The 17,932-nt window shown below is 42.9% G+C and overlaps 1 protein-coding gene across 2 annotated transcripts in view; it reads left to right on the top strand.

Moving 5' to 3' along the window:
- Window positions 1-17,932, top strand: part of PALD1 (phosphatase domain containing paladin 1) — a 335,463-nt gene that overhangs the window by 194,808 nt on the left and 122,723 nt on the right. For both annotated transcript variants that reach the window (XM_069753305.1, XM_069753306.1), the window contains 4 exons: window positions 13,010-13,105; window positions 13,672-13,806; window positions 14,625-14,741; window positions 16,120-16,299. In XM_069753305.1, the coding sequence (XP_069609406.1) occupies window positions 13,010-13,105; window positions 13,672-13,806; window positions 14,625-14,741; window positions 16,120-16,299 (528 nt within the window). The remainder of the gene's footprint in view (window positions 1-13,009; window positions 13,106-13,671; window positions 13,807-14,624; window positions 14,742-16,119; window positions 16,300-17,932) is intronic.

Below are 17,932 nucleotides of genomic sequence, written 5' to 3'. Positions count from 1 at the left end.
CGTACTTTGCCCTGTTGAGGGCAGAGCAAAGTACTGCAGTGCGCAGGTGCCGGGAAAGGTCAGAGAGGCCCGGCGCCTGCACACTGTACTACTTTGCTCTGCCCTCAACAGGGCAGACAAAGTACGCCTGCGCCGCAGCGTGAAGACCAGAAGAGGACGTCATCTGATGAAGATGGGAGGCACCGGACCACGACACCCATCGGACCAGACCGCAGCGGGGACCGCCCCTGGTAGAGTATAATATAAGCTGGTGGGCTTATCTCGCCTTCGATTTTGAGGGTGACAGGTTCCCTTTAAGTCACTATGGGATAAAGAAAGAAAAAATGAAGGTATAAATAAACTTTTTTTCCCATTAAAAAAAAAAAAAAAGCCACATACTTGATATTATTGGGTTTGGAAATCTATGATCTATGAAAATCTAAGATTAATTAACCCTTTTGGGATCATGAATAGAAAACAAATGGAAATGCCAGAATTGTCATTTTCCAGTATATTCCTCCCCGAAAAATGATCAAAGCATCGTATGCATCCCAAAATAGAATAGATGAAAACATCAGCTAAACAATCCTTACCACAGCTCGAGTGAAAGACAAATAAATGTTTTGGGTCTCAGAACAATTGTTCTTCCATCGTTCTGATTTTGTTTTTCACCTATTTAAATCTAGACACGTTTTGGAATTTTCGTACTGATACTGACCTGAAGAATCATGCTGCCTTGTCATTTTTATGGCACAATGAATGTTTTAAAAATGAAACCCCAAAAAACAGCAGACTTTTTTTTTTTTCTCACCATTTTTCTGTACATGATATGGTAAAGTGAATACTATCATTGAAAGTCATTCCACAAAAAAACACAGTTAAAGAGAAAAAGTACAAAAACCTGGAAAAGAGAAGTTAATGCTGTATAATATCTAAATAGTATACATATATATAATACGTATATATATATATATTATATTGAACATAGCGCCACCTAGTGTCCTTTAATAGTTTTATAAAAAACTAGCTGAAGAGCCCGGCGTTGCCTGGGCATAGTAAATATCTGTGGTTAGTTATAGCACCTCACTTCTCTTACTTTCCCATCACGCCTCTCATTTTCCCAATCACATCTTTCATTTTCCCCCTCACATCTCTCATTTTCTCCCTCACACCTCTCATTTTCTCCCTCACTCCTCTCATTCCCCCCTAACACTTGTCATTTCAACCCCACATCTGTCATTTTCTGATCACTCCACTATTTTTCCTCACTCCTCTCATTTTGCACTAACACCTTTTCATTTTCACCTCACACCTCTCATTTTCACCTCATCACCTCAGTATATACATGTTTGTCATCTCCCTTATATATAGTATACATCTGTATGTCATCTCCTGTATATAGTATATACCTGTATGTCATCTCCCCTGTATATAGTATATACCTGCTGTGTGTCATCTCCCCTATATATAGTATATACCTGTATGTCATCTCCTCCTGTATATAGTATATACCTGTGTGTCATCTCCCCTGTATATAGTATATATCTGAGTGTCATCTCCTCCTGCATATAGTATATACCTGCATGTCATCTTCTATATATAGCATATACCTGCATGTCATCTTCTATATATAGCATATACCTGTATGTCATCTCCTCCTGTATATAGTATATACCTGTGTGTCATATCCCCTGTATATAGTATATATCTGAGTGTCATCTCCTCCTGCATATAGTATATACCTGCATGTCATCTTCTATATATAGCATATACCTGTATGTCATCTCCTCCTGTATATAGTATATACCTGTATGTCATCTCCTCCTGTATATATATGTACCTATATGTCATCTCCTCCTCTATATAGTATATACCTGTGTGTCATATCCCCTGTATATAGTATATACCTGTGTGTCATCTCCTCCTGTATTAGACCTCGTTCACACGTTATTTGCTCAGTATTTTTACCTCAGTATTTGTAAGCTAAATTGGCAGCCTGATAAATCCCCAGCCAACAGGAAGCCCTCCCCCTGGCAGTATATATTAGCTCACACATACACATAATAGACAGGTCATGTGACTGACAGCTGCCGTATTTCCTATATGGTGCAATTGTTGTAGTTTGTCTGCTTATTAATCAGATTTTTATTTTTGAAGGATAATACCAGACTTGTGTGTGTTTTAGGGCGAGTTTCGTTTGTCAAGTTGTGTGTGTTGAGTTGCGTGTGGCGACATGCATGTAGCGACTTTTGTGAGATGAGTTTTGTGTAGCAACATGCGTGTAGCAACTTTTTGTGTGTCGAGTTGCATGTGACAGGTTAGTGTAGCAAGTTGTGTGCAGCAAGTTTTGCGCATGGCGAGTTTTGCGTGTTGCGAGTATTGTGTGGTGCCTTTTGAGTATGTGCAAGTTTTGTGTGAGGCAACTTTTGCATGTGTTGCAACTTTTGTGCATGTGGCAATTTTTCCGCATGTACAAGTTTTGCGTGTGGCGAGTTTTTCATGAGGAGAATTTTGCACTTGTGGCGAGTTTTGCAAGAGCCTAGTTTTTGCATGTGGCGAGTTCTGCGCGTGGCGAGTTTTGAGTGGCGACTTTTGTGTTTTAACTTTTATGTGGCGAGGTTGGTGTATTTGTGGTGAAATGTGTGCTGAGGGTAATATGTGTTCAAGCACGTGGTAGTGTGTGGCGCATTTTGTGTGTGTTCATATCCCCGTGTGTGGTGAGTATCCCATGTCGAGGCCCCACCTTAGCAACTGTATGGTATATACTCTTTTGCGCCATCGCTCTCATTCTTTAAGTCCCCCTTGTTCACATCTGGCAGCTGTCAATTTGCCTCCTACACTTTTCCTTTCATTTTTTCCCATTATGTAGATGGGGGCAAAATTGTTTGGTGAATTGGAAAGCGCGGGGTTAAAATTTCACCTCATAACATGGCCTATGACGCTCTCGGGGTCCAGACGTGAGTGTGCAAAATTTTGTTGCTGTAGCTGCGACGCTTCCAACACTTTTCCTTTCACTTTTTCCCCATTATGTAGATAGGGGCAAAATTGTTTGGTGAATTGGAACGCGCGGGGTTAAAATTTCACCTCACAACAAAGCCTATGACGCTCTCAGGGTCCAGACATGTGACTGTGCAAAATTTTGTTGCTGTAGCTGCGACGCTTCCAACACTTTTCCTTTCACTTTTTTCCCCATTATGTAGATAGGGGCAAAATTGTTTGGTGAATTGGAATGCGCGGGGTTAAAATTTCGCCTCACAATATAGCCTATGACGCTCTCAGGGTCCAGACGTGTGACTGTGCAAAATTTTGTGGCTGTAGCTGCGACGGTGCAGATGCCAATCCCGGACATACACACACACACACACACACACACACACACACACACACACACACACACACACACACACACACACACACACACACTCACTCAGCTTTATATAGTAGATAGTTCACATTTTACCTTTCATATGCATTAGTATCAGTTTTTACCATATAGGCCTGAAGAGAGTTGACTGCTTTTTATAAATCAATTTCATTCCTTACCTGTTTGATTGTTATCTTACATAGCCTAATCCGTTTTTGGTTCAGCATTTTTAAGAAAATACTAATAGCTTATAGTCTCCATTATGTCACTCAGTGCTCCACCCTCTGCGGTTTAAACAAAATAAAATATTATCGCCAATATTAGACCTTTTAGTCGCCAGCTTTGGCCAAATACTTAAAAGGGTTGTCGGTCAAAAGACAAAAAGTCTGCAGTCATCTGTAGTCATTCTGATTCTCATGTATTACTTGTCCGTCCACAGGAGTGTACTGGGGAATCGGGAAGCATGCGCATCACAAATTGTCACAATCCGGCAGTCTGTAGTCATGTAGTCACTGCAACCTTCTTCATAGACCAGAAAACCCCTCTAGGAATGTTGTTTGGTTATCTGTTTTGGGAATGCTTGGTGACCACCACTGTTAGACTCTCATCAGGGTTGCGGTTGCCATCATCACTGCTAACTAAGCAGTCTAAGGTCTCATTAAGACGTCCAATTTTCTCACGTACAAGAAAAATGGACCAATGGCTTTGGGTCATAATTAGATCGGAATGTCATGAGTTTTCCTCACTCATGGAGAAGAAAAGTTTCTCCACCTTCTCCTTTCTGACAGTCTGTGAAAATCAGACCTCACTGTGATGTCATCTGTGTACTAACCCATAAACTTGCGTTGCAGATGTTGATCTGACCCCCAGATCCAAATCGGATGTGTCTGAGTTTTTTAGCGGATCACTTGGTCCGAGGACAAAATCTCACATGTAAACAGCCCCATAAATTACCATAAGTACAAGTGCTATCCATGAAAAACAAAGATGGCACTCATGAGAGTAAAGCTTAGGCTTCTTTCACACTAGCGTCGGAATCTCCCCGTCGCAATGCGTCGGGGAGAGATTCCGACGCTAGCGTTTAACGCTTTGCACAATGGGTGCAGCGGATGCATTTTTCCGGCGCATCCGCTGCCCCATTGTAAGGTGCGGGGAGGTGGGGGCGGAGTTCCGGCCTCGCATGCGCGGTCGGAAAAAGCGGTCCGTCGGGAGAAAAAAACGTTACATGTAGGGTTTTTTTTTCCCGACGGTCCGCCAAAGCACGACGCATCCGTCGCAAGACGGATGCGAAGTGTGCAAATCCGTCGCAAATGCGTCGCCAATAGAAGTCTATGGGGAAAAAACGCATCCTGCAAGCACTTTTACAGGATGCGTTTTTTCTGCAAAACGACGCATTGTGACGGATTTACAAAAAACGCTAGTGTGAAAGTACCCTTATGTCTGAATGAGCTCTTATAGATGTGATCAGAAAGATGACCGTATAATGGATCCATGTACTAAATAGAATTGTATCGATCCATAATGAACCTCCTTTCACATATTTTTCAGCCAGAAGAGAATATATTGCTTCTAAGAAGCATCATATGGCTCCATGTGGTCCATAAGACGCCTGTAAAGAATCCGTGTGCCGCAGTAACAAGGGTCTGTACTTATAACAATGATGTGTGCCTGACCCTTAGCCTGCATGTTACACAGGGGAGATGGTACCACTGGACCAGTCGTAATTTGGCTTTAATGGCCTCTTATTAGCGTAATTGTAAACCTCTTGTCCACTTAGAAATGTTGAAAACAATCTGTGATAATCTCAGTTGAGATCGCTGTTGAGCTTGTCAATAATTGGCATTGTACAAATCCGTAATTATCCAATGTCATCTATGCGACTAATGCTAATTAGGTTTTCTTATGCAGCAATGGTGTTTACCTATATAATCTAGAAAAGTCCATCATTGATGTTATTTGTAAGCCCCGATTAAAGGCGAGAACCTCTTGTCATAATTCAGCTGATGACTGTTGAGGACGGAGCTGAGGGTGTAGTTATATAGATGATTTTATCTCTGCATGTAACCACTGCTGCGTGTTGTCCGGGTCTAGAAAAAAAGACATTTTCGTTAATATTTTGATATATAGCACTGAGCACAGAATAAACTAGAATATGTGACCCATGGGGGTAAGAGTCTAGGTTTCCAATCTCTGAGTCGCTTACACGAAGGTCAATTAATTGAGGGGAGTCCAATATGGAGACAGAAACACAAAGTAAAGGGGTGCTACTACACCTCAGTGCCACCCGGAACTCCCATGTAATCAACCATTACTAAGGATGCCATATATGTCATTGATATGGCCCTTTTGGTTCATCATCTGAGAAATTAGAGGTTGTCTTGTTACGGTATCTTTCATGCCTCTGTTGAGGTAGAGGTGGCCGCCCTTTCTTCATTCATTTTTATGGGAGTTCTGAACATTGGTGAGCACGTCGGCCCTACTATATATATTTTTTTTTAGAATTTTCATACAAATGAATATAGAGACTCGCATATTCTGGCAAAAGCATGAGACGCCGTCCTGTTCTTAAGCCAGTTTCAGGAGGTGGATACGCCATAAATGTGCGAGATGAAACAGTCACTTTAAAAAAAATGGCACTAACCAGTTTTCAGAAGGTAAGTATACTGCAAGTTTATTATGTTTCTTGGACTATATGATGAACATTTTAGTAAGTAAAAATCATCCTAAACAGTGCCTATGCCTGTTAGACTGTAAACAGGGGATCACAGCAGTAACTGCTTGTGTAATGATTGGGCAACAGGGTCAAGAAGCACTTGGGCCAATCTTTGCAGTCGCTCTCTTCAAAGCCACCTTGTCCAGCTGCTCTGATCTGTGCTCAGTGCCTGCCTTCGCCCTGTGATGGCTCCAGGTCTGGGACGATAGATCAGTACCATTGTTATGGAGTCCTTTTTATTAATGGAGTTTTCCACTACTGTATACTTGTTCCCTAGACCAGCCTTCCTCCGATCTGTGTTCCCCGGAGGTCATGTAGCATGAATAGTCATGTGGCCACTGCAGTGTTCACTATTCCGTCAGAATGAATGTCACTTGGACAGATAAGTGAAGGCTGCAGCTGATCAGCGCCCTATGATAAGCTGCACTTGTCACATTGTTTGTCATGTGACTGAGAACAAAGTGCTGAGATTGCAGGAACGGCGCCGGTCCAGTAGGTAAATATACATTTTTTTCCATTTTATGCTGCACAGTAGAGCTATTAGTAAGGCAACCCCTCAATGTAATCTCGTTTAGCAGACATAGAGTACCGAGTAGTCAAGTCACCGCTTTCGTTCTGTACAGTGCAGGGTTTACGTGGGTCCCCGTCCCAGGTAGATCTCTGCAGTTTATGTGATGGGATGACTGATTGTATTGTGAGCTTATATGAATAGTCCACTAACGTGCATTATGTTCTGCTCATCCCCCTCCATCTGCAAATGCCTGTAATTAATGCTGAACCATGGACAGCATGAATCTGAGCCTGGCTGCATGATGTGCCATGTATATGGTATGTCTCTGTGAAACGCTGCAACTTTTAAGGGAGAATAGGTTGACAAACAGGCCAAGGACTATAGAGCTGACTAGTCCAATTACTGTTTGTAGATAAGAAAACATATGTCAATCAATTGGAGCAGTGTGGGGAGAAGCTGACCAAGGGATGCACCATATGTGCTCTGTTGTGCAGCCAGTGGTTCGGGCAGCGTGAATTCAATGACAGGTTTCCTTTAAAATCATCACATCTTTCCAATGCAGACATAGGGCAGTCAGGACACAGCCCTCAGTCCTACAGTTAACAGCTATCTGCTCACCTTTCTCTCTCCTTTCCTTCATATTCTGAAGAGATGCATTTATACATCACCAGCAGCTTCCACAGCAGGTCTCCTAAACCAGGCTCTCTGCTCTCCCTTTCCTGAGCAGTGTGCTTGTGCAAATGCCCTGTTATTGGTATGTGTAAATACAGGGATAACAGTGATGGCTGATAGTGTTACAGCAGAACTTGTGCTGAGCTTTATAATTCTAACACTACAGTTCTGCTAGGAGAGCCCACTCTGCCAGAAACCAAGAAGTGAGGACACTGTAAGAAGAGCATTTCTCGGAACTGCTCTAGAGACAACTTGAGGACATCCCTTTAGCTGCAGCGTAACCTCCTAGTACTGACTACTGTGCGTATCCCTAGCCCTTCATGGCCCCCTCTTCTGTTTGCCCAGCAGAATTACTGTCAACAGCCTGTGGATGGGAGCAATGCTGAATGGAGCAGAGAAGATGAAGGGGAGACCACATGCTCCAGTCCCTTTTCTTCTCCCAGCAGCTGATCTAACCATCTAGTGTTACCAATTATAAGCCAGTGCTAGGTGTCACTTTATTCCATCACTTATAAATCTGCTATATTAACAGAGAAGCTGTTTTCTTTGTCACTTCCGATTGTACTATTATAATAGTCATATTAAAGATTAACCCTAACCACTAGGCCAGTTAGTGATACTAACCCGTCCACAATATTTTACCACTAGGAGAATTTTAATTATTATTAAAAATAATTTGTAGCTATTTTCTGTGGGGCAAAACCTGAGTGTGTCCTATATCTGGGGAAGTCTTGCAGTCCAATTTATAATCCGGTAAACATTTTTGTTTTATTTTAGTTTTTAGTAACCCGACAACAGATAACATAAAACAAGCTGGCCACTCTCCTCCCACCTGCTCTCCCTTTCTCTGCTTCTCCTCACTGCTGGCGACATATCTCACATCTCATACCTCCCATTACTACCCCCTCCTACCGCTCCCTATCTAATATGAACTACTTCAATCTTTCCAACATAAAACCTGTACCCCTGACACCCACCCCCTGCTCCCTCTCTCCGGAGCACTATGGAATGCCCGCTCAAAATGCAATAAGCTTCATGTGATTCATGACCTTTTTCTCTCACAAGCTTGCCTTCCTCGGCCTCACAGAAACATGGCTAACACCCTCTGACACTGCCTCCCCTGCTGCGCTGTGTTACGGCGGCTTCCACTTCACCCACACCCCTCGCCCCGGCAACAGACATGGTGGAGGAGTGGGTCTTCTCCTTTCTTCAAACTGCACCTTTAACCCAATCCCACAAAAGCACAAGAAACAAGAGCCATCAAAATATCTGCACACCACCAAAGTTATGATAAAAATGATATAAGCTTTATTGGGAACATAATTAAAAACCTCTAAAATCACACACAACCTCCGTGCAGATGCCCCTGTGAACACTGTATGCCAAAATATACATAGATATATAAACATTATTTATATATCTATATATATCATAACTTTGGTGGTGTGCAGATATTTTGATGGCTCTTGTTTCTTGTGCTTTTGTTAGTTTGCATTATTAGCCATCAGTCTTGCAACCCCTCTATATATCTGCATATTGCAGTGGTGCGTCATCTATCCCATATTTAACCCAATCCCACCTCTACCCTCCCTTATCCTCCCCTCTTTTGAAGTCCACTCTGTCCGCATTTACTCTCCCTCCAACCTGCAAATGGCCGTCATATACTGACCTCCAGTCCCGGCCACTGCCTTTATTGACCAATTCTCTACCTGGCTTCTTCACTTTCTCTTTGACATTCCCACCATCATCATGAGTGACTTCAACATCCCCACTGATACCCTTCAGTCAACAGCCTCCAAACTTCTGTCCCTTACTTCATCTTTTGGACTTACTCAGTGGTCCTCCGCAGCCACCCACACAGATGGACATACACTAGACCAGGTCTTCACCCACCTCTGCTCTCTATCTAACTTCACCACCCCCCTCTCCCCTCTATCCGACCACCATCTTTTCACTTTCTCATCCCTGTCCTCCTCACTAGTCACCCTTGTCCAGCAACATACGCACCCCCCGCAAAAACCTTGCACACCTAGACACCCACACACTCTGACTCTATACTACCACTGGCATCCATATCCTCACTCCACGACACAGACAATACTTTCTACAATGCCACTCTCGCATCAACTATTGACACGGTTGCCCCTCTCATTCATGGCAGTGTGTGACGAATCAATAGACAACCCTGGCACAATATCTGGACTCGTGGAAGCGAGTATAATGCAAAACAGCCATCGTCCTTTTACTTGCACTGACCCTGCCCTTATTACCTTGTCCATGATTTTATATTGGAAATAAAGGACTAAGGTTTCTTCGTCACGTAACGGAAGTGTTGCTGCTTTCTTCTTCCTTTGGATTTATCTACATGTTTCACTTCTGACAAGCACCCTCCACCAAGTGAATCCACTCCCACAATGTGCCAATGATTCAGAGTGTACCCCACCATACCAGTAAGTAACTAATTACATTTATCTCAATGCCATTCATTTTTTCTTCTTTCTGGACTTCCTGGCACAATAACACCACTAAAAAGGTCTGGCAAGTGTCCAGGGTTGCAGAGCGGCATTGGAAAAAAACACATTTGCAAGATGACTTCACTGCATTCAAACAGTCAACACTCGTTTCTAAATCTGCTCTCACCTCTGCTAAACAGGCCTACTTCACAACCCTCGTATCTTCCCTATCCTACAACCCCAAACAGTTATTCAAAACCTTTAACTCCATCCTTCACCCTCCACTGCCCCCTCCAACCTCCCTCATCTCTACTGAGGACTTTACCACACACTTTAAAAATAAGATTGACTAAATAAGGCAAGTCTTCATTGTTTAACCACCACAACCCCTTTGTATACCAGACCAATGCCAAAACCCCATAACCTCCCTATCCAACATCACTGAAGGGGGGCTTAATTGTCTGCTCTCCAAATCGCACCTCACCACCTGTGCACTCTATCCCATCCTAACCCACCTCCTCCCCAACCTTTCCACTACTCTTATCCCATCCCTAACCCACCTCTTCAACCTATCACTAACCTTCCCTTCTGCATTCAAACATGTCACAATCACGCCTATCCTTAAAAAGCCAACCCTCGATCCAACTGCTATGTCCAGCTATCGCCCAATATCGCTTCTCCTATTCGCTTCCAATCTCCGGGAGCAGCACGTCCACGCTGAGCTTTCCTCCCAACCCTCATCTAACTTGCACTTTAACAATCTACAATCTGGTTTCCGCCCCCATCACTCAACTGAGACAGCCCTAACCAAAATTACTAATGACCTACTTACAGCCAAAGCTAGCGGACAATACTCTGTACTCCTCCTTCTAGACCTATCCTCTGCTTTTGACACAGTTGACCACTGCCTCCTATTACAAATCCTCTCCTACTTTGGCATCAAAGACCTTGCCCTATCCTGGATCTCCTCATACCTTTCCAACCGCACATTCAGCGTCTCCCACTCCCACACTACCTCCTCATCCCACCCTCTCTCTGTTGGAGTCCCCAAGGCTCTGTTCTAGGACCTCTACTCTTCTAAATCTATACACTTGGCCTGGGACAACTCATAAAGTCTCATGGATTCCAGTACCACCTTTATGCTGATGACACTCAGATCTACAATTCTGGCCCGGACATCACCTCTGCTGTCCAGAATCCTGGAATGTCTATCAGCCATATCCTCCTTCTCCTCTCACTTCCTCAAATTCAATGAGGACAAATCTGAATTCATCATCTTTTCTCCATCTCATAGATCTTCCTTACCTGACCTATCTATCGCAATTACCGACATCACGCTTTCCCCCGTACCGGAAGTCCGCTGCCTCGGAGTAACCCTTGACTCTGCCCTGACCTTCAAACCACATCAATTCCCGCCTTGACTACTGCAACATCCTTTTCTGTGGCCTCCCTGCTAACACCCTTGCACCTCTCCAGTCCATCCTTAACTCTGCTGCCCGACGAATTCATCTCTCCTCGCTACTCCTTCGCTTCCCCCTCTGCAAATCTCTTCACTGGCTCCCATTCCCTTAGTGTATCCAGTTCAAATTACTAATACTAACCTGCAAAGCCATCCATAACCTGTCTCCTCTATATATCTCTGAACTAATCTCCCGATATCTTCCCTCACGTAATCTCCGGTCCTCCCAAGACCTCCTTCTCTCCTCCACACTTATTCGCTCCTCACCAAACTGCCTCCAAGAGTTCTCCCGAATATCCCCCATCCTCTGGAATTCTTTGCCCCAACACATCCGACTATCAACCACATTTGGATCCTTCAGATGGAACCAGAAAACCCACCTTTTCAGGAAAGCCTACAGCCTGCACTGACCCCGCTACCTCCTCGCTACTACCGAAGCTACCGCCTCACTAACACCAGAGCTCCTGCAACCCTCAACCTATTGTCTCCTTCCCCACCATCCTGTAGAATGTAAGCCCGCAAGGGCAGGGTCCTCTCCCCTCTGTATCAGTCTGTAATTGTTAGTTTGCTTACTGTAAGTGATATCTGTAATTTTTATGTAACCCCTTCTCATGTACAGCACCATGGAATCCATGGTGCTATATAAATAAATAATAATAAATTTGGCGCAGCTATTGCCTCTGTCTGGATGAACTTGGGACCCCAGTGTTGTATAGAAGTACCAACCACAGAACAACATTTTAAAGTGGCAAAATAAGAACAAAAATTGTATGTGTTTGGAAAGGACAGAATCCTTGAGACGCTGAACTCTGGATGAACACTGCAGCCATGGGTTATTTTAAAACTAATTGTTAGTATGAGTTGCGAGATGTTTTTCTAAAAGTGTTAGCAATGAAGTCCTTCTATTCTTTAAGATACCAGGCACCATCCATAGTTGCATTTTCTTCTTAACCTCTTAGTGACCAGTGTAACTGCAATACTAGTGAAGCTGGAGGATGACGACCGCTGGGGACTCATTGCATGATGTCGGTGATAGTGGAAAATTACTTTGCCTTGACCATAAATTGAATCTGCATAGCTGTTTATTCACAGCTCACATTAGTAATAACATTTTAAAACACATAAGGATTACATCAGGAAGGAATGAGACTTTCTAAGCAACAGCGATCTAGCAGGCGTCATTCTGAGCGCTTTAACTATTTTAGCACTGGCCTGGTTTTTGTGATGCTGATATGTGATGTATTAATTTGCAAAATATTTTTTTAGCGTCTGTAATATGTCTATAACATTGTGTGTCTGTTATTATGTGCTTTGCATAGCACCAAAGTTTTTTGCAGTGCAGTTACCCCACACACACGAAGGACGATTTGTAGGATACCAGTTCAGGAAAGTCTAGCCGTTTAATTCATACTACCTTGTTTTGGTGTCGAGTATGGTAGCTAGTCTTCTGCTCCCGCCTTCCTGGTCATCTCTAGCACTTACTAGGCCTGCAGGGTCCTGATGTGGAGGGCCTAATAAGCAGCCAGAAGTGTCCATGGCGGACCAGACTGGTTGCTGAACTTGGCAATGCAAATTAATTGCTCATTCCTACAGTTCATTCAAGGAGGTTTAGCAGTGTAAGAGGAAAGCCATATGGGGAGCGGGGGCCCAACCAGTTTTATTTGCCTTGTACAATGATATAGCTATAGAAGTTGCCATGCCGAGGCCCATATGCCAGGGGATCCACATAAACCTTCAGTGTAGGAGAACACCGTGTTCTGCATGATCAGTGCAGAGGCGTTGGGACCTACCATATTGTATGTAATGTAGAACAGATTCTTTGTTAATATGATGTAATGACTTCCTTGTATTCTTCCAGGGAAGTAGTACCAAAGAATATTTTCTCCAAGGAACTCTCAATAGTCTTGAGCGCTACTTTTACCTAATAGCTTTCAACTTCTACCTTCATGAGCAGGTAAGCCAGATAAAGGTACATTTTACATAACTGTATGATGGGTAGCCTCTCGCCCATTACCCAAACCTTACTTGTAATCCCACAATTTGGCAGTTCCTCCATTCTGTTTCCTCTGGTTCAAGATGCCTCTGAGCGGTCTCATGTCTATAAATGTAGACCCCTTTTGCAAGATATAACAGGATTAGAAGCGGGGCAATTTACAAGGAAAAACCCATTGGTTCATGTTATCCCAGCCCTGACACAAGAGCAGGATCTGATACCAGAGAAACAGAATTAGGATCGACACTCTCCTGTTTGCCATATTTAATTTTGGTAGGAAAAGAAGATTAATTTTAGTTTCATTTTTAAGTCTTTAATAAAATATACTCCCAAAAAAGTTGAAGTTGGCTATAGCATTGAACTAAATATATATTTTTTGTCTTCAACATTATTCTATTGTTGAAACAGTTTTGGGACAATCTACTTAATGGTTACCATACAATTCTATTGTAATAATTATAATCCATATTCCACTTGATTGAACACCCGTGTGTTGAACACTTAATCTATTCATGTCCTCCTTTCAGTATCCCTTGGCTTTTGCACTGAGTTTTAGTCGATGGATGTGTATGCATCCTTGGATTTACAGGCTCCAAGCAACCATGAATTTGTCTGAACTAACTGTATCTGCAGAGCTAATAACCAAAGGAACACGAGTGTTGGTAAGTTCTAATGTGCGGGAAGTTCAATAATACTTCACTTAGTATCACACCACATGGTTGCCTGATACTGAATTTTGCTTCCATCAATAGTGACTGGCAGGCTACATTTCTGTTGAATCCGAATAGGTGACAAATATCAACATATTGCTAACGATTTGACATCAATAAAATATTAAGATAGATAAACAGTCATTAAAATGTGGAATCCAGTAATTGACCTTCCACCTTACATAGCACAATAATACTGCCGCTTAGCTCCCTGTAACTTCAATAGGCACTGAACTGCAGTATTATTGTGTAATTTAAAGTGGAGAGTTAAACACTGGGTCCCCTATAACTGGGAATGCCCAATACACAGTGTATGGAGCAATGCTTTTCTAGCTCTGTACACCATGTACAATGGCTAATCATTAGGGTTGCCAAGTATTAGACCCCATCAATCTGATATTTATGACCTATCATAGAGAGAGGTCATTGATATGACAGTCTTTGGCAACCTTCTTTAACTTTTCAGATTCTTTCTACTAAGAACCAAACTATCTAGTTGCCCAGTATTGAACTTGACTGTTTCGCATGTGATTATATTTAAGGTAGCTTTCACATGTCCATTTGTGGTCAGAGTGTGATCCTCAATGTCTGGACTGACCATTGATCTTTTTACCCAAACTCATCAACTTCATATATGAGGCTGTGAATTCAGATCAGGAGACCTGTGGCCGGTCCAGACAACATGATCCATACTTGGACCATGAATGTCGAAGTGTGAAACCGGCTCCATGGTACCATTATATCCATGGTGCAAACCTTTTCTGTTACAGGTATTGGATGAGCGGTTTTCACCTGACGTTCTCAGCACTGTGAAGGAAATGAATGTAGCTAACTTTCGAAGGGTGCCCAAGATGGCGATATATGGCACCGCTCAACCAAACTCAAAGGTGCAGTAGATTCTTTGGACCTTTCTTTTTAACTAGAGTCTATGATTATGTACATGTGAGTACAGAACGAAATTACTTATTTTATGTCACATGAATTTTTATGATTTTTAGAAATTCAAAAGGAAACTGACATTTTTTTTTATATGTAGAAATTAGGTCATATTTATAGGCCTCATTATCGTGAAGGATGAGGAACATTATGGGTGATGTATTTCACTCATTAGATAAACCTTTTGGCACTTGTCTGCACAATGCTTTGTTTCTGAGGATATTGACTGTTGACTTGGACATCACAGTTCAGAGATAAATGTGTACATCCATTTTAGAAATCTCTCTAAATGTTTTTTTTTTCTCATACATTTTGAGGGCACTGGCTCTCAATAAGAAGTCCCGTTGAGTCTGAGAGTATGCGCAGCCATCCAGTAATTGGCAGCACTTTGGACACAGCACATGTCCGCTGCTTCCAAAGTTCTTCTGGCTATTGAATGCAGGTGAATCTGCATATCTTCATTGAACCGTGTGGAATCACCGCATCCAATACATTGCCTACATAATTCTTGTTTTCTTACCCTAATGAGCCCTATAGTGTAGGTTAAGTGCTCACTGATCCATGTGGGGGTGTATTGACTGTACGATGGGCCTGCAATTCAGGACCATAGGACCTTTGTGTGCCATCACATGTTACCTTCATAACATCTTCCAGCCTTGTTCCGAAATATAAATATATACAAATGTTTTAGTCTGGAATGCGTTGGAAGTTTCATATGGTTTTGGATATACCTGGCAATGTTGTTTTTAACAATATGGGAATAAAGCTTTGTATATTGTTATATTTCGGAACATGGTTAGAAAACTTCTTACTTCAGATCATCATTCTACCATATCGGGGTGGCTTGCAAATATCCTTGAAGCTTTATCCAGGGTAAGCTAGCTTTCACATGTTTTTTCCTTCATAACATACCATATTCTCCCATTAAAGCAAATCTTATAGTGGAGAATGGCTCAATAACTTGTCATGTCACAATTTCTTGGTCGTGTGTGTGCCCATAAAATTCAATGGGTAATAAATTCAGTATGCTTGAATATACACTGACTAGCAAAAGTCAAATCTATGTATGAGAAAGACAAGATGGTAGTTTCACATTTGAAGCTGTAGTGGATGGTGAGATATGGATCTTAAAAATCAAAAGCTCGAAACATTGCTCGTCACGGTAGTTGTGTACATTCGTATCTCACAATAATTATTGAATCTCCATTCAGAGTACACACATACCTCGAATATAGCTCATTAGTATAAGGTGGCATTATTCCTATACATTTTGTTGTCACTTTTGTTTCTCCGCCTTTTAAAAGACATCTTCACATTGTATGTATACAGGCCTCCAGCTGTGTTCTGAACTACCTGACAGACCCAAAGAGGAAATACTCCAATATTCTATGGGTGAACCTGCGAGAAGATATTATAATGGAAGGCAATGAACAAATATACACTCCGCGAGAGCAGGACAACTTCGATCAACATATTGCTATACCAGTTAATACACCAGAACAGCTTGAGGTAATGGCCTTCAAGAACAGTACACATCATTTGTGCTACTGATTTTCGTTGGAAATATAAACTTTTTTTTTTCTAATCGTGTGCTGTATTTATGTAAATATTATTTTTTTAATGTGCGGTTTTAGACGGGAGAATCGGCTTCCATAATGAATGATACTGATGTGTCCTTACTGAACACGTATCTCGGGATAAGTTTTAAGCAAGCATAAAAAAGTTGCATACATCTAATGGATGCCCACCATTGGATACATACATTATGTTCGAAACAGATGCCTCTGATGGATGCATCCTTCACCCATGGAAATTAGCAATAGTAAACCGTGTAACTACTGTACTTGGTGCTCAAGTAGGGTCCCAAACCGTAGTTATAAGTAGAATGCCATGTTAATTCTACTTATCCTTCACCTATTTGCTCCCATGTTTATAAAAAAAAAAAAATTCTAAAATATTTATGGTTTTACTGAATTGATGCCCTTACACTGAACTGCACTGTTGTCTCTTAACCCCATAGTGACTGGGCCAAATTTTTTAAATCTGACCAATGTCACTTTATATGTTAATAACTCTGGAATGCTTCAACAAATCCCAGTGATTTTGAGACTGTTTTTTTATGGTACGTTATAATTTATAAGAATGATTAATATAGATCGATATGTTTTGTGCGTATTTATAAAAAAAAATCAGAAATTTGACAAAGTAAAATAAATTGCAATTTGCAAATTTTGAATGATTATCCCTTTAACCCCTTCCCGACCCATGACGCCACGTAGGCGTCATGAAAGTCGGTGCCATTCCGACCCATGACGCCTATGCGGCGTCATGGAAAGATCGCGTCCCTGCAGGCCGGGTGAAAGGGTTAACTCCCATTTCACCCGATCTGCAGGGACAGGGGGAGTGGTAGTTTAGCCCAGGGGGGGTGGCTTCACCCCCTCGTGGCTACGATCGCTCTGATTGGCTGTTGAAAGTGAAACTGCCAATCAGAGCGATTTGTAATATTTCACCCATTATAACGGGTGAAATATTACAATCCAGCCATGGCCGATGCTGAAATATCATCGGCCATGGCTGGAAATACTAGTGTGCCCCCACCCCACCCCTCCGATCGCCCCCCCACCCCCCCGATCTGGCCGGTACACTGCTCCGGCTCCCCTCCGCCCTGTGCTCCGCTCCCCCCCGTGCTCGTGTCCGCTCGCCCCGTGCTCCAATCACCCCCCCGTGCTCCAATCACCCCCCCTGCACTCCGATCCACCCCCCCCCGTGCTCCGTTCCACCCCCCCGTGCTCCGTTCCAGCCCCCCCGTGCTCCGTTCCACGCCCCCCGCGCTCCGTTCCACCCCTCCCGCGCTCCGATTCCCCCCCCCGTGCTCCGATCCCCCCCCCCGTGGTCCCCCCCCACCCTATCATACTTACCGATCCAGCCGGGGTCCCGTCCGTCTTCTCCCGGGCGCCGCCATCTTCCAAAATGGCGGGCGCATGCACAGTGCGCCCGCCGAATCTGCCGGCCGGCAGATTCGTTCCAAAGTGCATTTTGATCACTGAGATAGATTATATCTCAGTGATCAAAATAAAAAAAATAATAAATGACCCCCCCCCCTTTGTCACCCCCATAGGTAGGGACAATAAAAAAATAAAGA

The sequence above is a fragment of the Ranitomeya imitator genome, chromosome 2 (genome assembly GCF_032444005.1).
Source record: "Ranitomeya imitator isolate aRanImi1 chromosome 2, aRanImi1.pri, whole genome shotgun sequence".
Lineage (NCBI taxonomy): Eukaryota > Metazoa > Chordata > Amphibia > Anura > Dendrobatidae > Ranitomeya > Ranitomeya imitator.
The sequence above is the reverse complement of the archived record's forward strand: the minus strand, read 5'-3'. Positions and strand labels throughout refer to the sequence as shown.